Source organism: Euprymna scolopes, chromosome 2 (genome assembly GCF_053919585.1).
Source record: "Euprymna scolopes isolate OS-2025 chromosome 2, ASM5391958v1, whole genome shotgun sequence".
In the NCBI taxonomy this organism is placed as follows: domain Eukaryota; kingdom Metazoa; phylum Mollusca; class Cephalopoda; order Sepiida; family Sepiolidae; genus Euprymna; species Euprymna scolopes.
This window is the reverse complement of record NC_136483.1, coordinates 193,626,726-193,649,741: the sequence shown is the minus strand read 5'-3', so window position 1 is coordinate 193,649,741 and position 23,016 is coordinate 193,626,726. Positions and strand designations below refer to the sequence as shown.

At 33.8% G+C, this 23,016-nt stretch overlaps 2 protein-coding genes across 3 annotated transcripts in view; one reads left to right on the top strand and one right to left on the bottom strand.

The window, feature by feature from the left end:
* LOC145300888 (piwi-like protein 1) overlaps positions 1 to 23,016 on the bottom strand; it is a 105,001-nt gene that overhangs the window by 40,697 nt on the left and 41,288 nt on the right. For both annotated transcript variants that reach the window (XM_080144527.1, XM_080144526.1), the window contains exon 2: positions 7,242 to 7,331. In XM_080144527.1, coding sequence (XP_080000653.1) covers positions 7,242 to 7,331 — 90 coding nt within the window. The remainder of the gene's footprint in view (positions 1 to 7,241; positions 7,332 to 23,016) is intronic.
* LOC145302850 (uncharacterized) lies at positions 7,437 to 12,457 on the top strand (the record flags this gene model as incomplete). The annotated part of the gene is made up of 3 exons (XM_080144680.1): positions 7,437 to 7,475; positions 11,597 to 11,875; positions 12,194 to 12,457. Coding segments are annotated over exons 1-3 (582 nt in total), but the record flags the coding sequence as incomplete, so codon positions are not given.

The window sequence follows — 23,016 nt, the reverse complement described above, 5'->3', positions numbered from 1 at the left end:
GTAAAAACTAAATTAATACCACCATTGTTTTTTCATCAAAAAACTTGAAAACTTGAGTTTTATATAATTTATCTTTTGTGCACTATTAACAGAAAAAATTTTTTTTTTTTTTTTAATAAGATTACATATAAACACTTTGGAACTACAGAGTTTTTTCAATTGACTTTTAGAAAGGTAGGAGAAAGATGGGGTTTAATGCATATCAAATGAAATGCAAGTTTAAAGACTTTGTAAAGGGGGGTTGAGAAAGTTAAGTGGATCAAAGAAAAGTGGAAATTATGGAGCCAATGAATAAAAAGGTTGAATGAATAAGGAAAACAATGACAACGAGAGAAACAAAAAGAGCCATATACAAAGGCTGAACAAGACAAAGTTCCTTATTTACTTTAAAGAGATGACAGAAAAAAAAAAAAAAAAATGAAGTATTCAGTGTAACAGATGACAATGACAAATATGGATAGTTTGGTTGGTTATTTTACGGCATATCAACCCTTTTCAGGTTATTTAATGCCAAATCCAGTAATTTTGAAGAACAATATTTTAATAGAATATATTCGTTTTTGTTTTCAAGTCGGTTTCTATATAACCCATAGTTGAGACCCTAACAGGTAGTACCACTCCGGGTCAGAATGGACCTAGGAGCAATAGCAATTAAAGAGTGGCTCCACACTCCCCAAAGCCTGCATGCAGGCTGGGGCCTCACCATCGGATATAGTTTATGGTCATATCCAGGACCTGGATAGTGTTGGAGAGAAGTTTGTTCGAAATAACAATGGAAGGTTAGTGTTGCAATATTTTGGGATTAATGGGGTATGATCCCACACAGTCGGACGATTCTATTTATAAACGATGCTGCTAAGAACTGACGAATCAAATTAATTCACGTTCTGCTACAAACCAATCAGAAACTAGAATTGCTTCATAAATATTAAACCTTTTCTGGAGCAATTTCACATGTTCTTTTCCCGGGTTTCGACACGGTAAGAATATTTTGTTCTGTGGAACTGTCTACTACAAACAAGTCACCTCCCAGGACTTGTGTGTAACAGCGAACCATCTGAAACTGTTCGGAAACTCAAAATGGCTTACACTTCTAGAGGTTATGCGCCCAGCATGCGTCTTTATTTCGATGGATCCGAATCAAAATTCGAATTGTGGCAAGTTAAATTTCTGGGATATCTACGAATCCAAAAGCTACACAAAGTACTACAAACACAACCTGAAAACAGAAACGACCTCGACTTCATTGAAAAGAACGTAACTGTCTTTGCGGAATTAATAGTGTTTAGATGACCGAAGTCTATCACTGGTAATGAGAGAAGCCCTGGACGATGGCTGCAAAGCATTAAACATATTGAGAGAGCATTATTTATCGAAAGGAAAACCCAAACTTATTTCTTTATACACTGAACCGACCTCTCTAAAACGAATGGAAGCCGAAACTATTACTGATTATATTATAAGAGCCGAGACAACTGCAAATTCTTTAAAAATGTCTGGTGAAGTTATAAGTGACAGTCTGTTAATTTCCATGGTCCTTAAGGGATTACTGAGTGATTTCAAGCCATTTACCACCGTGATAATCCAGAAAGAAAAACCCATGACTTTTAGCCAATTCAAGGTAGCACTCAGAAGTTACGAAGAAACTGAAAAAATGATCACAGAAAAAAACGAATCCACAAATATCATGAAATTTAAAAATACACACATAAAAACACCAAAATTGAATTATACCCATGCCAGGAATAAAAAACGCAACTTTGCCAAAAGGTTTTTTCCTAAGAAAAGTACAAAAATTATTTGCTATAATTGTGGACGACCTAATCACAAGAGTTTCCAATGTAGATACAGGACTCAAAATGGCGACTACATTAAAAATGTAGAGAGCTCTGTTAGTGAACACACATTTTTATTTTCGTGTACATTTGATGCTTCAACAAACAATAATAATTTTCTTGTCAATTGTGGGGCCACGGCACATGTGATTACAAAGGAATCTGATTTTATCAATTTTGATCCCAACTTTAAGCCACAAAATCATTTTGTAGAACTAGCTGACGGGAGTCGAGTCAATGATATCGTTTTGAAAAGAGGCAATGCGAAAATCTCGCTAAAGAACAATAAAGGTGAATTGTGTTTCTGTATTCTAGAAAACGCTCTTCTAATCCCAAAATTTAAACAAAATATATTTTCTGTACAAGCTGCCACAAAACAAGGTGCAAATATAAACTTTAGCCCCAATAAATCAAAACTGGTATACCCGAATGGAACTGTATTCGAGATTAAAGAAAATGGAAGACTACATTATTTAAATAGCGTAGTCCCATCAAAAACCGCCTGCCATGATCTACAGACATGGCATAAAATTCTTGAACACTGCAATAGTCCTGATATCAAAAAGTTGCCGACTGTAGTTGATGGAATGCAAATACAAACATCAAAAACCTTCAACTGCGACATCTGTACACAAGGGAAAATGACAAACTATCAAAACAAGATACCAGACAAAAAGGCCAAAAAATCCTATCAATGGTGCAGTGCGACTTGAACGGTCCCATAGAACCGATGGCCAGAGAACATTATAGATATGTGTTGAATTTCCTAGATGACCATTCAGGTTTAATAATGGTTTACTTTTTAAAGAACAAATCTGATACCTTGCTAGCAACTAAGAAATATCTAGCCGACATGGCCCCCTACGGTGAAATCAAGTGTATTTGCTCTGACAATGGTACGGAATTCACCAATAAAGACTTTGAACTTTTACTAATTAACCATCATATCAGGCATGAAACATTAGCTCCTAGATCGCCACACCAAAACGGGACTGCGCATGGCGGACACTTTTTGAAATGGCAAGATGCCTACTCATTGAATCAAAACTCCCTAAAAACCTCTAGACGTATGCACTTATGGTGGCAGCCTATATACGCAACAGGTGCTTTAACAAAACACTATCTAAAACTCCATATGAATCTTTCTGCAGTAAAAAAACAAATTTAAGCAGAATGCATATATTTGGTTCAATTTGCTTCGCATATAGAGAAAAAGAGTAAATTGAATATTAAAGCCGACATGTTAACTGATGTTAGAACAAATTAAGTAAAAGATTCAAAATGGCCAATCTTGGCAAAATATCCTGGTTTCTGGGGATAGAATTTACTCAAAGCAAAGGACTTGTTACGATGACAAAATACTATTAAAATTTGGAATGGGGGAGTGCAAGAAACGCTCTACACCGGTCGAAAATGATATTAATAAAAATATACACACAATCTGAAATAATAAATGACACAATATCGTGAATTTATAGGTAGTCATATATTTAATGACTGCAACCAGGCCCAACATATGCTATACAGTAACAAAACTGTCACAAAAATTACCACGACCGACAATGAAGGATTTAAACAGAGCTAAACAAGTCCTACGTTATTTAAAAGGAACTAAAGAACAGAAGTTAGTATTTAGAAAATCAAGAAATCTCCTAAAATTAGGTTTTTCAGATTCAGACTGGGCAAACAACGAAGATTGCAAGAGTATCTGGATATTGTTTCAGACGCTCAGAAAATGGGCCTATTATTTCATGGAAATCTAAAAAGCAACAGATTGTATCTCTCTACGTGTGAAGCAGAATTTACCGCGATCATACACACGACCCAGGAAGCACTCTACCTTAAAAATATCCTGAAGACTATTTTAGAGCCAGAATTGATTACAAGCCCCGTAGTAATTGTGATAATCAAGCCAGTATAGTCTTAGCACAGAACACGATAATCAACCAAAGATCTAAGCATATAGATATAAAAATACCATTTCATAAAAAACGAGATAAAAAAGGAATCCATTATTTTGAATTACATATCATCAGAACAAAATATCGCTGATGTATTTACGAAACCAGCGACAAGGATAAAGCTACGTTTTTTCTCAAAACTTGTTGGTGAATTCGACTGAATAATTTTTTTTTTTTCTTTCACTGCCCTGTATGTATATAGATTTCTATATATTAAAAATACAAACCAGCGAAGTTCCACTTATGAGAAGGCTCTTACTTTTTTGCATGAATATCAGCAGAAAACCCTAGAGTATATAAATTTCTATATATCCAAAAAAAAATAAATAAATAGTCCTGGACAAGATGTTAAACTGTATCCATTTTATTTGTATTAACACTTTAACCTACTAATGCGTAACTAATACTTTTGCTTAAAAAAATTATTGTAATTTTCCTTTTTGACATTTGAACACAAACATGGCGTCTTTTTAAATGCTAAAATTTTAAGATCCAAATGATTTCTAATTTTTGTTATGTCTAAGTGAATATAAAAAATATATATACAAGGGACTTCCCCATTATAAAAAATAGGGAGGATGTTGCAATATTTTGGGATTAATGGGGTATGATCCCACACAGTCGGACGATTCTATTTATAAACGATGCTGCTAAGAACTGACGAATCAAATTAATTCACGTTCTGCTACAAACCAATCAGAAACTAGAATTGCTTCATAAATATTAAACCTTTTCTGGAGCAATTTCACATGTTCTTTTCCCGGGTTTCGACACGGTAAGAATATTTTGTTCTGTGGAACTGTCTACTACAAACAAGTCACCTCCCAGGACTTGTGTGTAACAGCGAACCATCTGAAACTGTTCGGAAACTCAAAATGGCTTACACTTCTAGAGTTAGGAACAAATGAATAGATCAAGAGGTATAATTGGAAATACCATTATGAAAGACTACTGAATACAGTTTCTAAAAACTAGAAGTTGCAAGAAGCAATATCAGGGCCAGCTATAAGAATTAAGAAAGAAATATATGGAAAGCAATTGAAAAAAATAGGTTAAGGCTGGAGATCCCTCAAATATTGTTACTGAAACCTTGAAAGCTGCAGATAAAGCCGGCATTGAGATGGTCACAGACTTGATAAATCAGACTATCAGAGGTCATGCTGAAAGACTACAACATACCGAATACAATTGTCAACTGTTACAAGGATAAAACAAGTTCTAATAGAAAGTAATTACGGATGGATCAAGTCCTGAAATTGGTTGTGAGAATTGAATAACAAATAAGTCAAATAAACATGAAAGGTGATTACCACTGGTGCAAATGAAGTTCCTTAGTGAGAAGAACCTGTGTTTTGTTTTAGTGGATCTGGAGAAATTTTTTGACAGAGTGCCAAGAGCTTGTGTAAACTAAGGACAAATTAGTGGCTAGTGAAGATTGGTCAAGCAATGTACCGAAATGTCCAGTCGTATTAGAATTAACAGTACATTTAAGTTTATTTTAATAATGTTCACAGGGAAGTACATCAGGACAGTTTCTTTTCATTTGTGCCTTAGATGCATTGTCCAGGGAGTTTTGCACAGATAGTCCAAAACAATTTCTGTGGTTGATTAGTAATTGTAGTGTTGGAAATAGTCCTAGAAAATTTCCATGCTCCGTTCGTGATGAGGGAGTCGAGTGCAACTCAATTTTCTGTGGTGCTTGTTAAGCATTCTATACACAAGTGCAGTTGAATTATGCAGGAAGTGTAAGAGAAGAATGCAAAGTCAGAAAATATGGATGAAAAAGTTGACATTGTTCAGAAATTGTTACCTTGGTTATGCACCATGAGAGTACAGATTGAAGCAGGTGCTAACATGAAAGCTACAATTAAGAGTGGTTGATACGAGTCCAGAGAAATTTTGCCATTACTAATCAGTAGATGATTGTCAATCCGAGGAATGATCTATCAGGTGTGTGTATATGTGATGTATGGCAGTCAAATTTGGAAAGTCATGTTAGAATAATTGAAGTAGCAAGAGAAAGGGAGGAAGTGATAAGGATGGACTTGAAAGAGAAAAAGATTTAGCCAGAGATAGGTTAGTTTGGAAGTTAGCTTCTAAAAGCTGTCCAACACATGTCAGCATACAAAATGATTGAGGTTTGAAAAAAGTAAAGGAAAAAAAAATTGGTATAATCCTAACAAACATTAACATGCTTTACTTTTCATACTGTCGGGTAATTTTTTTTAAGGTATAAAAATTTCATCTATTATGAATGCAGTCATTTTTTCAGCTTGCTGATTCATCTTTTTGCCCCTAAAACAAAACACTGACGCGTATCCAAAAATGTGACAGACCAGCGGTGTTAATTGTTGCTGGTCTTAAATTCAGTGTGGGCATAAAAACAGATCAAAACTCCTGCAATACTGTGACCCCCTAGAGATTGGACCAGACCACATTTAGTACAGCTATATAGAATACAACAGTATTCCTGAGTAATCCCACAATACATCAAATATTCTAGAAAATTTAGAGACAAATGCACGTGAGCCTTACACATGGTTTCATCACCATCAATCATAAAACACCCAGAGTAAAATAAAATGCCAATTAAGTAAATAAGTTCTTGATGAGCCATTCCATATAAGTTATCAATGTACACTCTTTAACCCTTATCCTTGAGTGGCCTCTTGGCCTTGATAATGTGGTGATGCCTATGTAAAAAAAAAAAAAAGTGTTTCTAATGCTTCTACATTAAAAACAAAATAACATTAAGCAAAAGCAAGTTACTTCCCTTGAATACATTTGCTTTCACAATGTTTTTATTACTATTTATTTAAAATACTTATCTATCCTAGATCTGTGCAGTTCTAGGAGGTTTACCCTCCCAGGCTTTGCCTTCTCTCTTTGAGAAAGGGTTAGATTATAGCCAATCACCTGGGGCGTCCTTACCGCAAAATGCTGATGGGACTGCCCAGACACTTTTGCAGATCAGAGTGCCGATCTTCAGGGGCGTTGACTTCTCAGTCCCACTTTCCGAATCTTGTGTCACAGCAGGGAAAGAACGAAATACCTTATTTATTGAAGATTAAAAAATAATGGAAAGCTACAATCGCTGATTACTTAGAATTTTTTTTTTCTTTAAGCACCCTTCCCAACTGAGTAACACCATGTACATTTACAAATCATAAAATTTGTGAGATTAAGATAATAGATCATTCGTGACTGCTTGGGTAAGTATTCTTTTATTAAATATTTGAAAATTTTATGTTACAACTACTGTTTCTTTCAAAGATATCTGAAAATTTTGTGATATCAAAATAGACACTGTATCCTCTTATTTATTTGAACTTTATTTCTTTTGAAAAAGTTGATAAAAACTATCATTCATCCTTTATGAGAGTCATTTGTTCTTGTTATCTGCTCTTCCAAGCATTGCATGAATTTTTATTTGAATAATACTTACATTATCACCAGCAAAACGACCAGGAGGATGTCCACCATCCTGATTACCACGACCCCTTCCTCTACCTCGTGATCGTCCTCGGCCAGTCATCTACAATGAAAAGAATTACAAAAGGATTTGTAAGAAAAAAAAAAAAAAAAAAAAAAAAAACATTTGATCACGAAAAACAAAATCATGAAACGGGTCGATCAAATTATGACATTTTACCCGGCCCTACCATTTGATGTCATCTTAGTATTTTTTATATATTAAAATATACTTTAATGATGAAATAAAATATTTATTATGGGTGAAAATTGTTACCGAGTTATGATTTTTCAAAAAAGTTTGAAAATATTAAAACTATTTAAGAAAAATTTAAATTTAAAAATTGTTGCCCGTGAAATTGTAAGATTTCCAAAATAGTTCTATTTTTTTTTTTTTTAAAGTTTATAAAAAATAATTGTGGAAGATTACCTTTTAAAACTTATGAATGAACAGACAATCTTACTGTGAAAAGAAAGGAGAAACGAGAAACGAAAAGGAGAAACGAGAAACGAGAAACGAAAAGGAGAAACGAGAAACGAAAAGGAGAAACGAGAAACGAGAAACGAAAAGGAGAAACGAGAAACGAGAAACGAAAAGGAGAAACGAGAAACGAAAAGGAGAAACGAGAAACGAGAAACGAAAAGGAGAAACGAGAAACGAGAAACGAAAACGAGAAACGAGAAACGAGAAACGAAAACGAGAAACGAGAAACGAAAAGGAGAAACGAGAAACGAGAAACGAAAAGGAGAAACGAGAAACGAAAAGGAGAAACGAGAAACGAAAAGGAGAAACGAGAAACGAAAAGGAGAAACGAGAAACGAGAAACGAAAAGGAGAAACGAGAAACGAGAAACGAAAAGGAGAAACGAGAAACGAAAAGGAGAAACGAGAAACGAAAAGGAGAAACGAGAAACGAAAAGGAGAAACGAGAAACGAAAAGGAGAAACGAGAAACGAAAAGGAGAAACGAGAAACGAGAAACGAAAAGGAGAAACGAGAAACGAGAAACGAAAAGGAGAAACGAAAAGGAGAAACGAAAAGGAGAAACGAAAAGGAGAAACGAGAAACGAGAAACGAGAAACGAAAAGGAGAAACGAGAAACGAGAAACGAAAAGGAGAAACGAAAAACGAGAAACGAAAAGGAGAAACGAGAAACGAGAAACGAAAAGGAGAAACGAGAAACGAAAAGGAGAAACGAGAAACGAGAAACGAAAAGGAGAAACGAGAAACGAGAAACGAAAAGGAGAAACGAGAAACGAAAACGAGAAACGAGAAACGAAAACGAGAAACGAAAACGAGAAACGAAAAGGAGAAACGAGAAACGAAAAGGAGAAACGAGAAACGAAAAGGAGAAACGAGAAACGAAAAGGAGAAACGAGAAACGAAAAGGAGAAACGAGAAACGAAAAGGAGAAACGAGAAACGAAAAGGAGAAACGAGAAACGAAAAGGAGAAACGAGAAACGAAAAGGAGAAACGAGAAACGAGAAACGAGAAACGAAAAGGAGAAACGAGAAACGAGAAACGAAAAGGAGAAACGAGAAACGAGAAACGAAAAGGAGAAACGAGAAACGAGAAACGAAAAGGAGAAACGAGAAACGAGAAACGAAAAGGAGAAACGAGAAACGAGAAACGAAAAGGAGAAACGAGAAACGAAAAGGAGAAACGAGAAACGAAAAGGAGAAACGAGAAACGAAAAGGAGAAACGAGAAACGAGAAACGAAAAGGAGAAACGAGAAACGAGAAACGAAAAGGAGAAACGAGAAACGAAAAGGAGAAACGAGAAACGAAAAGGAGAAACGAGAAACGAGAAACGAAAAGGAGAAACGAGAAACGAGAAACGAAAAGGAGAAACGAGAAACGAGAAACGAAAAGGAGAAACGAGAAACGAGAAACGAAAAGGAGAAACGAGAAACGAGAAACGAAAAGGAGAAACGAGAAACGAGAAACGAAAAGGAGAAACGAGAAACGAGAAACGAAAAGGCAAAGGAGAAACGAGAAACGAAAAGGCAAAGGAGAAACGAGAAACGAAAAGGCAAAGGAGAAACGAGAAACGAAAAGGCAAAGGAGAAACGAGAAACGAAAAGGCAAAGGAGAAACGAGAAACGAAAAGGCAAAGGAGAAACGAGAAACGAAAAGGCAAAGGAGAAACGAGAAACGAAAAGGCAAAGGAGAAACGAGAAACGAAAAGGCAAAGGAGAAACGAGAAACGAAAAGGCAAAGGAGAAACGAGAAACGAAAAGGCAAAGGAGAAACGAGAAACGAAAAGGCAAAGGAGAAACGAGAAACGAAAAGGCAAAGGAGAAACGAGAAACGAAAAGGCAAAGGAGAAACGAGAAACGAAAAGGCAAAGGAGAAACGAGAAACGAAAAGGCAAAGGAGAAACGAGAAACGAAAAGGCAAAGGAGAAACGAGAAACGAAAAGGCAAAGGAGAAACGAGAAACGAAAAGGCAAAGGAGAAACGAGAAACGAAAAGGCAAAGGAGAAACGAGAAACGAAAAGGCAAAGGAGAAACGAGAAACGAAAAGGCAAAGGAGAAACGAGAAACGAAAAGGCAAAGGAGAAACGAGAAACGAAAAGGCAAAGGAGAAACGAGAAACGAAAAGGCAAAGGAGAAACGAGAAACGAAAAGGCAAAGGAGAAACGAGAAACGAAAAGGCAAAGGAGAAACGAGAAACGAAAAGGCAAAGGAGAAACGAGAAACGAAAAGGCAAAGGAGAAACGAGAAACGAAAAGGCAAAGGAGAAACGAGAAACGAAAAGGCAAAGGAGAAACGAGAAACGAAAAGGCAAAGGAGAAACGAGAAACGAAAAGGCAAAGGAGAAACGAGAAACGAAAAGGCAAAGGAGAAACGAGAAACGAAAAGGCAAAGGAGAAACGAGAAACGAAAAGGCAAAGGAGAAACGAGAAACGAAAAGGCAAAGGAGAAACGAGAAACGAAAAGGCAAAGGAGAAACGAGAAACGAAAAGGCAAAGGAGAAACGAGAAACGAAAAGGCAAAGGAGAAACGAGAAACGAAAAGGCAAAGGAGAAACGAGAAACGAAAAGGCAAAGGAGAAACGAGAAACGAAAAGGCAAAGGAGAAACGAGAAACGAAAAGGCAAAGGAGAAACGAGAAACGAAAAGGCAAAGGAGAAACGAGAAACGAAAAGGCAAAGGAGAAACGAGAAACGAAAAGGCAAAGGAGAAACGAGAAACGAAAAGGCAAAGGAGAAACGAGAAACGAAAAGGCAAAGGAGAAACGAGAAACGAAAAGGCAAAGGAGAAACGAGAAACGAAAAGGCAAAGGAGAAACGAGAAACGAAAAGGCAAAGGAGAAACGAGAAACGAAAAGGCAAAGGAGAAACGAGAAACGAAAAGGCAAAGGAGAAACGAGAAACGAAAAGGCAAAGGAGAAACGAGAAACGAAAAGGCAAAGGAGAAACGAGAAACGAAAAGGCAAAGGAGAAACGAAAAGGCAAAGGAGAAACGAAAAGGCAAAGGAGAAACGAAAAGGCAAAGGAGAAACGAAAAGGCAAAGGAGAAACGAAAAGGCAAAGGAGAAACGAAAAGGCAAAGGAGAAACGAAAAGGCAAAGGAGAAACGAGAAACGAAAAGGCAAAGGAGAAACGAGAAACGAAAAGGCAAAGGAGAAACGAGAAACGAAAAGGCAAAGGAGAAACGAGAAACGAAAAGGCAAAGGAGAAACGAGAAACGAAAAGGCAAAGGAGAAACGAGAAACGAAAAGGCAAAGGAGAAACGAGAAACGAAAAGGCAAAGGAGAAACGAGAAACGAAAAGGCAAAGGAGAAACGAGAAACGAAAAGGCAAAGGAGAAACGAGAAACGAAAAGGCAAAGGAGAAACGAGAAACGAAAAGGCAAAGGAGAAACGAGAAACGAAAAGGCAAAGGAGAAACGAGAAACGAAAAGGCAAAGGAGAAACGAGAAACGAAAAGGCAAAGGAGAAACGAGAAACGAAAAGGCAAAGGAGAAACGAGAAACGAAAAGGCAAAGGAGAAACGAGAAACGAAAAGGCAAAGGAGAAACGAGAAACGAAAAGGCAAAGGAGAAACGAGAAACGAAAAGGCAAAGGAGAAACGAGAAACGAAAAGGCAAAGGAGAAACGAGAAACGAAAAGGCAAAGGAGAAACGAGAAACGAAAAGGCAAAGGAGAAACGAGAAACGAAAAGGCAAAGGAGAAAAGAGAAACGAAAAGGCAAAGGAGAAAAGAGAAACGAAAAGGCAAAGGAGAAAAGAGAAACGAAAAGGCAAAGGAGAAAAGAGAAACGAAAAGGCAAAGGAGAAAAGAGAAACGAAAAGGCAAAGGAGAAAAGAGAAACGAAAAGGCAAAGGAGAAAAGAGAAACGAAAAGGCAAAGGAGAAAAGAGAAACGAAAAGGCAAAGGAGAAAAGAGAAACGAAAAGGCAAAGGAGAAAAGAGAAACGAAAAGGCAAAGGAGAAAAGAGAAACGAAAAGGCAAAGGAGAAAAGAGAAACGAAAAGGCAAAGGAGAAAAGAGAAACGAAAAGGCAAAGGAGAAAAGAGAGCAAAAAAAAAAAAAAAAACATGAATTTCACACGTGAGGAAGGTTGTATGTTTCAACAACCAAAACACCCAAGAATAATTGTCCAAGTAACCAAAACAATACAAATAATATTTGTCTAAAAAAATAATTAGACTACAATTTTAAATCAATAAATGTGGACCTGTCTTCCGTTTTTCCTGCGTTCCAGCTGACTATGGTATGTTTGTCTTCAAGTCCAATATAAACAAGTTCTTGATAAGCCGTTCCCCTAAAGTTAACAAATTTACTGAATTTCCATTACTGACAATTACTATATTGTCCAATTGACTACTATACACTCTTTAACCCTAATCCTCGAGTGGCCCCTGGGCCTTGATAAGTGGTGATGCCTATGTAAAAAAGGAAACAAAGGAACGGAAAAACAGGAACGGAAAAAACAGGAACGGGAAAAACAGGAACGGGAAAAACAGGAACGGGAAAAACAGGAAAGGGAAAAAAAGGAAAGGGAAAAAAGGGAAAGGGAAAAAAAGGAAAGGGAAAAAAGGGAAAGGGAAAAAAGGGAAAGGGAAAAAAAGGAAAGGGAAAAAAAGGAAAGGGAAAAAAAGGAAAGGGAAAAAAAGGAAAGGGAAAAAAGGGAAAAAAAGGAAAGGGAAAAAAGGAAAAAAGGAAAGGAAAAAAAGGAAAGGAAAAAAAGGAAAGGAAAAAAAGGAAAGGAAAAAAAGGAAAGGAAAAAAAGGAAAGGAAAAAAAGGAAAGGAAAAAAAGGAAAGGAAAAAAAGGAAAAAAGGAAAGGAAAAAAAGGAAAAAAGGAAAGGAAAAAAAGGAAAGGAAAAAAAGGAAAGGAAAAAAAGGAAAGGAAAAAAGGAAAGGAAAGGAAAAAAAGGAAAAAAGGAAAGGAAAAAAAAGGAAAGAAAAAAAAGGAAAAAAGGAAAGAAAAAAAAGGAAAAAAAAAAAGGAAAGAAAAAAAAGGAAAAAAAAAGGAAAGGAAAAAAAGGAAAAAAAAAAGGAAAGGAAAAAAGGAAAGGAAAAAAAGGACAGGAAAAAAAGGACAGGAAAAAAAGGACAGGAAAAAAAGGACAGGAAAAAAAGGACAGGAAAAAAAGGACAGGAAAAAAAGGACAGGAAAAAAAGGACAGGAAAAAAAGGACAGGAAAAAAAGGACAGGAAAAAAAGGACAGGAAAAAAAAGGAAAGGAAAAAAAGGAAAGGAAAAAAAGGAAAGGAAAAAAAGGAAAAAAAAGGAAAAAAAGGAAAAAAAGGAAAAAAAAAGGAAAAAAAGGAAAGGAAAAAAAGGAAAGGAAAAAAAGGAAAAAAAAGGAAAGGAAAAAAGGAAAAAAAAAGGAAAGGAAAAAAAGGAAAGGAAAAAAAGGAAAGGAAAAAAAGGGAAAAAAAGGAAAAAAAAGGAAAGGAAAAAAGGAAAGGAAAAAAAGGAAAGGAAAAAAAGGAAAGGAAAAAAAGGAAAGGAAAAAAAGGAAAGGAAAAAAAAGGAAAGGAAAAAAAAGGAAAGGAAAAAAAAGGAAAGGAAAGGAAAAAAAAGGAAAGGAAAGGAAAAAAAGGAAAAAAAGGAAAGGAAAAAAAAAGGAAAAAAAGGAAAGGAAAAAAAGGAAAGGAAAAAAAGGAAAGGAAAAAAAAGGAAAGGAAAAAAAGGAAAGGAAAAAAAGGAAAGGAAAAAAAGGAAAGGAAAAAAAGGAAAGGAAAGGAAAAAAGCAAAAAAAGAAAAGCAAAAAAAGAAAAGCAAAAAAAGAAAAGCAAAAAAAGAAAAGCAAAAAAAGAAAAGCAAAAAAAGAAAAGCAAAAAAAGAAAAGCAAAAAAAGAAAAGCAAAAAAAGAAAAGCAAAAAAAGAAAAGCAAAAAAAGAAAAAAGAGGAAAAGAAAAAAGAGGAAAAGAAAAGGAAAGAAAAATAAAAAATAAAATAAAGTTTTATTTAAATCAATGTCATTTTTCATCAATGAGCAAGTTTGTTCATATCTCACTAATAAAAATCTTATAGTGTACATTAAGTATGATGTAGGTGCAGACTTTAAATAAAGACGTTTCTTTTAATTAGCAATGAAGATTTTTTTTTTAGGACATTAATTGGTAGAATTGACTCCTCTTAAGTTTCCCATAAAGTTAATTTAATTATTTAGTTAAAAAATCATTTGTCTACTACTGGTTGCAAATTATTTTCTTTAACATGTTATGAAAAATCAGTGTTCTTTTTATATTTTCACTTTCTTGGGATACACACCTAGTTCTTTAATTCCAACTTAGAATTTATTAATAACTAGCTGTACTCGGCCACGCGTTGCTGTGGCTCAGTTTGTTAAAATGGAACACGTGAAAGTAGAGAAAAGTTTGATTCTTTTTTTCAAGAAAATGTACAAATTATTTTTTTTTTTTAACAGATGTTAAGAAAATAAACAGAAAAATACTTCCATCATTAATTATGCAAAAAAATAAATAAACTGTTGATTTAGTGTTTCAATATGCTTATAAATTACGATAAAACTTGCTGAGTATGCACTGTTTTACAGTTGTAAAAATGGAACGGAAACAAATTTCGCTTCATTTTAATCTTTCTTTAATTTTTTAATTGTGCCCCTCCCCCAAACGAATATAATCAAAACAGTAACATTCAACAATTGTACTTTATGTATATAAAACACAAAATGGGTGTTTGTATTACTGTACACAGATTCGAAAAAGTTGTCAAAAAATAAATATATAACAAATAAATGTTATCAAAGGCAAGATAAGTTACTTTTCTGCCAAACTGGATATATTTTTTGTGTTTTTATTCAATGTAACATATTTATTCAGCTCGAAAAACGGTGTTTACCGATGTATTCGAAAATTCAAGATGGCGTCTCACACCCTCTTTAACACCGTAAGTATGGATAAAAGGTGTTATAAATAAAAAACTATACAAAATACTATTAAAAACCCGCCGAATATATGTCAACCTATGTCACGGTAACATATATTGAGCGAATTTTTAACAGTATTTTATCCGGTTTTTTATTTATAACATCTTTTCCCACACTTACCGTGTTAAAGAGAGAATAAGACGCCATCTTGAATGTTCTAATACATCGGTAAACACTGTATGGTTTTCGAGCTGAATAAACATGCGGATGTGATGTTGGCGCGCCCCAACATCACCCCCCCCCCCCCCCCAACAAATTAGAGTTGTCGGTGTTCTGCAGTAGCGTATCTGGATATTTACCAAAAAAAAAAAATATATTTAGGTTTGGCTATAAATTCCTAAACTCATTTCACCTTAAATAATTTAGGTGACTGAAATAGGAATCTAATTGAATCTTTAATTTTCTGAATAGTATCCGATAATTCATTTTTCTTAGAGTTATATCGAATACATTCTTTATACGGACTTTAGGGGCTTTTTTCGTAATGTTACTGTAAAAATTATTTTTTATTGTTACAAATTACGATGCTTTAAAAAAAGCAAAAATAAATTCTTGCGTTTTTTTTATTTACTACTGAAAACCATAACTTTAGTAAAGGTATTTTTTGTTTAAACAAAATAAAACATTTTCACCAAGAGTTAAGTAAAAATAATTAGTTCATTATATTCTGCGATCATTATTTGAAAAATACTGCAATTTTCATTAAAATTCATTAATTTCCTGATTTTTGGTGAATTTTTAAGTAAAGGGAGGAATCAAAATGTGTATACACTTTGAGCGTCGCCATTCATTTTTCGACCACGTGTGGTTAATTTAAATTAAAGTTGAATCACATGGTTACATTATCAATAAACCCATTGAAAATTTACCATATTGTAAACACATTCTGTTTACATTAAGCCCGTGGTGTTTTTTTAGTGATGCAATGTTGTCAACTGAGATTTAAAAAAAAACCCGCGAGATCAGGAGAAAGAAATGTTCAGAAAATCGCTAGCCAGTTTGGCAGAAAAGTAACTTATCTTGCCTTTGATAACATTTATTTGTCATATATTTGTTTTTTGACAACTTTTTCGAATCTATGTGTACAGTAATACAAACCTGTGTACAGTAATACAAACCCCTTCGGGGAGATTGGAATGCCCCCCCCCACCTAAAATGTACTTGGAAAAATCGATTTTATAGTGTGATTTAAGAATGGTTAGTCGAAAAAAAAAGGTGAAAAACAAAACAAATAATCAATAAATAATTGTTACCAAAGGCAATAAATGCTACTTTTTTTTACTTACATGAATGAGTTTATTTTATGTTTTAAAGTATTTTCAAGCAATCTAATGCGGGTGTCTCTGGGTGCCAAATACCTCCAGATTTTCTAGAATTTCCCGCTAGATTGTAAACGAAATCTCCAGATCTAGCAGGAAAACCGCTAAATTGTAACACTGGTCACATGACAGGAAGCGGTAATAAATAATTGTCCCTAAATAAAAAAAAAAATTGCCTCTCGGTAAAAAGAAATCCACCTATTTATCATAGAAAAATTAAGTATAATGTTATAATTAAAAAGGAATATATAAAAACTCACATGGATATAGTAAACATATTATACCAAAACGTGGAGCCATCCGTCCGGTGGTTTTTTAGACAATTAACTCCGAACGAACCAACATTTACATTTTTATATATATATAGATTTGTAAATTTACTGATGAAACCTACATTACTTGTTTATTCATTGTTAGAAAAATATAATTTCTAAATCAAGTAACCGAAACCTGATAATTCAATGTCAATTAAATTTTTGCACTGCTGGTTTTACAATCATAAAATATTCAAGTTACTTTTAGTTCATAATTCCATACAAAAATTTTGAATTGTAAATAAGTTTCCGATAAATTAAAATTTAATATTTTGTAATCTCATGGGTAGAAATATAAATTCATTTAGTTAAAAAAAAAAAAAAAAAAAAAAATGCAGTTTAGTTAATTTCATGTAAAACATTAACATATTTTAATGTTTTATTAATTTGTAAAAAAAAGAAAAAAAAACGAGGACAAGTTTTCAATTCGCTGCTCCCATAGTTCGCAACAACTGGCTAGTCATGTACCTTTAGCTATGGCTACTGATGGTTGAGAAGGTTTTTGTAATTATTGAAGGACACAAGCTTAGTCTTGGCAGCATTGAATGTGATCATCCATTTTTGTCCCCATTCCACTACAAATCGGAGGTCTTCCTCTAGTATTTCTGCCATTTCCTTAGATATGTGTTCATTTGCTTTCTCCTCGTGCCTGTTATAGAGCATGGCGCCATCAGCAAATATATCCATCTCAGAAACTATTTTATCAGAGAGGTCATTTATGAATATTAGGAATAATAAAAGGTCCAAGGATAGACCTCTGAGGTACACCTACATTTATATCATTGTTTAGCTGTACGACAATCGAAAACAACCTGGATTCTTTTTATTAAAGAAGGATTTAATTATGTTAAGTAGTCGTCCAGTGATACCATATGATCTGGTTTTCCTCAGAATACCATCATGTCATAGCCTGTTAAAAGCCTTTGATATATTTAGGGCTACTGCTCTATCTTCCCCTGTTTTATCCACTGTATATACATTCAGAGATTACAGTTAGGATATCTCCTGCAGAACGGGCTTGCCTAAATCCATATTGTTGGTTAGTCAAAAGTTAGCAGGTGAGGTGATAGACCAGAGCTTGATTAATTATGAACTCAAATATTTTGGTGAAAAGCAGGAGGTTAATGGGGTGATAATTTAATGGGTCATTTCTTTCACCAGAATTCTTGTAAACTGGTACCACAGAAGCAGTTTTTCAGCAGTCAAATTTGTTGTAAAGCTTGGAGAGGACTAGAGCAATCTCAGTGAACAATTTTTTTTAATAGTACAGCCGGGATGAGACCAGGTTTAATCTATTAAATAAAGGGCAAATGTCTGTGTGAATATATGTATATATTTTTTTTTATTTTTTTATTTTTCTTCCTTTGAAGATTGTAATGCCGGGTATGGGGCAGCCAAACCAGCTGCCAACATTGCCCCGCTTTTTTATTGAAACCAACCGAGAGCTCTTTTTAGTATCCTCGCTGTTCCCTTAAGTGCAATTGTCTGAATCTCTTTTGCACTTGGTTCACCAGGAATATTAGTTAGGTAGGACTTCAGGTTCTTCTTCATAAGTCCTGTGGCACCTATGATAACTGGTATGATCGATATCCCCTTTAGGTTCCAGTTTCTACCGAAATTGGATGAGAATAATTAATTCTATCAGTCTTAAAGAACAAGGACTGACACGTGAATTTAGAACAAATTTTTTTTTTCTCCCTACCTTATGGACCGCAGAATGTGATGGGGATTTATGTAAAATCAGATTTTTCTAAACGATTTAGTATCTGTGCATGCACGAACAGCCTCACCTCTCAAATACATTAACTACATAAATTTGCAACGTCATGATATTACTGTCGCTGTGGCCCAATGGATTAGGACATTGAGAAATGTTTTTCTGTTCGCGCCAACCTTACAGCAGATGATTTGTTTTTTTTATTTTTTAATATTTTTGAAAACGTTTATTTCATAAGCTTTTGCATTTAAACAGGGTTAAAATATTTTTGGTTTTATATTTTGTATTTACTTTGCTCAAAACAAATTAGATTTTTTTTTTTTTTTAAATAAAATCAGCAGTTGATTTAGCCAAGGGTTTACGTAAATCACAATTATTTAAAACTGATTGGTGATATGCCCCTATTCTGAATTTGTAGCAATGGGCTGACATCAGTGGATTCTTTTAATATTTTTTTTTTATCAAAACATAAATTATTGCATACAGTGTAGTCCATTTTCTTTTTTCTATTGCCCGGCCAACGCAGGTAATCATGCTAGTGTTTTATAAAGCCTGTTTTCTGTATATTTACGGCACCATTGTAATTCTCATTTTTAAAATTGTTTTTTTTTTTTTGTGACTTTAAAATCAACTCTGCAGGTTTTATCAAGTATGCATGTTCTCGGCGAGTGGTTTCAATATGGGGGATTGATTTCTTGTATTATAAACTGTGCGCACACGTTAATATCAAAATTTTCCTGTTAATTTTAAAATTGTAAATGTAGAGTGACAAAACTTGGGAAAATAACTATACATATGTATATAAAATAGGAAAAGAACCAATTTCAAGCCAAATTTCAAAAAAAAAAAAAAGGGGCCAAACTTATAAAAAATAAAAAATAAATTTGCAAAATCTGGCCTAAAACCTCAAGTGTTTCTAAAATGGATGATCGATTTACTAAAATGTTGCAGTAAAAAAAAAAAAAAACTGAATATCTCTTGCAAATATTTAAATATGGACTTTTTTTTAATATAATCTGATAGATTAGTGTCCATTCGATAATCTGCTGAAAAAATTGAAAAAAGACCAAAATATGAAGAAGGATACCGATCGTACATGTGAACCGAATAATCTTTATAATGTAGCTACTTGTTGCACGATAACGCAATTTGACTACCAAAGTTCTGTTTGCTATCAATAATTAAAACTTTAATCGCTAAAAATCGTAAAACTATATGGAAAAAAAAATAAATAAATAAATTTTTGGAATATGACGCTTCATTCCGTGACGAGGATGTACCTCAAATTTCACTGCATTGTTAGTTGCATGCAAGCAACTCTATAAGTCACTCTCGTCGGTAGGTCGGTCTGTCCCTAACATTTTTATGCTTGGCATTTTTGGTTAAGATCAAAGGTCTGTTAATAGCTGTTCTTAGCTTTTTAAGCTTTTCTTGGCCTTTCGGCAAAGATCAAAGTGTAAACTTTTTATTTTTTCCAATGAATTAAACTTTTTTCACACACACACACACACACACACACACACACACACACACACACTAATCAAAAAAAAAAAAAAAAAAATGCGCGCGCACACACACACACAGAAATTGTATATATATCGTTTTTGCAAAAACGCTGGGGTTTTCATTAGTTAGCCTTAGATTCCACGGAGTGAATGAGGTATTGTGGTAAATGTTGCCAGTCAAGAGTAAAGTCGCCAAAGACTCCATTTTTACTTTAGTTACAAAGACCCTGCAACACTCCCCTCCCCAGATCCCCAGACCTAAATTTGTTTTGTCTTTCGGAGATTTTATTTTTTTTTAATTTTTTAATTTTATATTGTAATTTTTTTTTATTGTAATTTTTTCTTTAAACGAAATAAATTAAATATAAAGATCAAAGTGTAGTATCTGTTCTTACTACATGCTGTATTTATGTTTGTAACTTTGTGATATAAAGTGAGGGATCACTTTTCTGTATTAATTTCATGTAAAATGATCACCCACTTTACAACCAGTTAGTCTCAAAAACCATTCAAGTCATTCTCCAGATCACTCAAGTTGTTTTTGAAAGATTCCAGTTATTTTTTAAGCATTCAAATCATTCTTAAGGTCATTCAATTCATCCTTGAGTTCATTAAAATCATTCTAAGACATTTACTTTTTATTTAAGTCATTTCAGCCCATTTTTTTGGTCATTTTAGTTCAAGAATTTCATGTCAATCCTACATTCACATTCATTCATTACACGAGAGCACGCAACTAATGGCTATCGGCTGGTTGGTTGGTTGGTTGTTTTCGTTTTACGGCATATCAACCCTTTTCAGGTTATTTAATGCTGAATCCAAAGATTCGGAAGAAAAATTTAATAGAATAGATTTTTTTTCAAGTCGGTTTCTATTTAACCCATAGCTGGGCCTTAACAGGTACTATCACTCCGGGTCAGAGTGGACCTGAGAGCAATGGCAATTAAAGGGTGGCTCCACACTCCCCAAAGCCTGCAAGCTGGGGCCTCACCACTGGATATAGTTTAAGGTCATATCTAGGACCAATGGCCATCGGCCTTGTTTTTGTTACATGTAATTCTAAATAAACACCAGATACTTTTATTTATTTTAAATACAACCTATTATTTATTTTAAATACAACCCATTATTTATTTTAAATAAAACCCATTATTTATTTTAAATACAACCCATTATTTATTTTAAATAAAACCCATTATTTATTTTAAATAAAACCCATTATTTATTTTAAATAAAACCCATTATTTTAAATAAAACCCATTATTTATTTTAAATAAAACCCATTATTTATTTTAAATAAAACCCATTATTTATTTTAAATAAAACCCATTATTTATTTTAAATAAAACCCATTATTTATTTTAAATAAAACCCATTATTTATTTTAAATAAAACCCATTATTTATTTTAAATAAAACCTATTATTTATTTTAAATAAAACCTATTATTTATTTTAAATAAAACCTATTATTTATTTTAAATAAAACCTATTATTTATTTTAAATAAAACCTATTATTTATTTTAAATAAAACCTATTATATAAAAAATAAACTTCAAATACGAGTAACTGTATAATTTGGATTTAATAAAAATGCTCGAAGTCTAAATATAGCAGAAGTTTTAAAACAAATGAAAGTTAAATAGGAAAACAAACTACATCAATTAAAAAGGTCACCCATACAGGAGATGGGGAGGGGGGGATTATATTGCCCAGGGCAGCTGACGAGACCCACATTTTTTTTGTGGAAAGTGTATAGTAACCCCCATCACATACACACTCCTAACTTTGAAAAGCGACCCAAATTCTAAATAAATTAGGGCACTTATGCAAACCATGCCGTTTTAGATACTAACATGGTGGTGGTGGTGGTGGTGGAGGGGTACATTGGAGTTGTTTTTTGTTTTTTTTAAATGTACTAAAAAAAAAAAAAAAAAAAAAAAAAAAAGTTTGCAAAATATTCAGCGTTACAGTGATCTTAACCACGGCCACCAAGATATAGAAGGCCTGTTAACTGAAAATGTCTGCAATGTACGTAAGATTTGTCGAACTGTTTCTGTCAATACTATATGACAGCATTTTTAAAAAGAGCATTAAAAAAAAAAAAAAAAAAAAAAAAACCTAATTCGATTAATAATGAAACTGGACTTTAAAATACTAGCGGGGTACCCGGCGTTGCCCGGTTGTTTGTTGGTGTGTGTGTAAAAGGGGGAGAGTGGGGTAAAATGAAGAATAATCAAAGAAATAACCCTGTTTAAATATATCAAAATAAAAATAAAAACGATGGTAAGCTTCTGTAAAAAATTGGGGGGGGGGGGCAAATGTAAAACTTATTTTAAAAAGAAATCTGAAAAACAGGAAGCATAAATCAGGGAAAACGACGATGTACATGTTCTGAAAAACGTAAACCAAAAAAGACAGTGCAAAGTGAAAAGCGAAAAAAAAAAGAAAAAAAAAAAAGGCATAAACAACCCTTCAATTTGATTAAATCAAATGCTGTGTTTCACCCAGTAGAAAACAGAACGAACAGCCACGCTAAAGTGCCATTCCATGTTTTTTAAGCAATTACAAACCTAAACCCGTGTTTCTTCGTACTGTTCCTTATGAATGGATCCGCAGCAGTGTTAAGTGGGAGTACGAGGAATTTATTAGAGAGAAAAGGTTTCACAACTTCCATTGATTCTAACCGATTTTGGCCGTGAACTCTCACCAGAAAAAATATAGGGATCTATGATTATCTAGGCAGTGGAGATGTAATAGGCCTATAACACAACTCAGATACTGTGCTGGAGTTTGTGCATATGACATTTGCATGTAATGTCTTGATTTTTAATCCTATTAAGGTCAAAATCGGAGGGGGAAAAAATTAGTTCATTTTATATATATAGAAGAGAGAGAGAAGATTATCTATGTAAAATTACATCATTTTAAAGCAATATACAATCTAATACTGATAAAACTGAATTATGAGTTTAGGAAACAAACAAGCATAAAACAAACAAGCATAAAACAAACAATTTTTGGCCTTCGGGACAAGATCACAGTGTAGTATCTGTTCTCGGCCGGTGGAGGAGAGCTTTCATGACTAGTCCAATTATTTTTTTTCCTATCCAAAGTGCCCCTTATTGGGGAGTTGGATTTTCCCCACAAGATTAGATGTTGAAATATTTAAACTATTCCTTTTAATACAGAAATTATATTTAAAGTTTTGGTTTTCTGTTCTTCTATGTTCATTTTTTCCCCATGTTTTTCATCAAAAAGGTTAGGAGACTTCATTTTCATATCAGTGCAAAATACATGAATACGGAAATGAAGTTCACATAACTACTAAAGACAATCATACTATAACGTGAACATTGGTTAAAAACTAAGAAAATATAGTAAATATCTACGATATCAAATCAGGGTGGTGGTGAATTTGGGAGGGAACATTATTATTTCACTCACTAGGAGTTGTCTCACAGGCCATCATCAGTGATAGCTTACT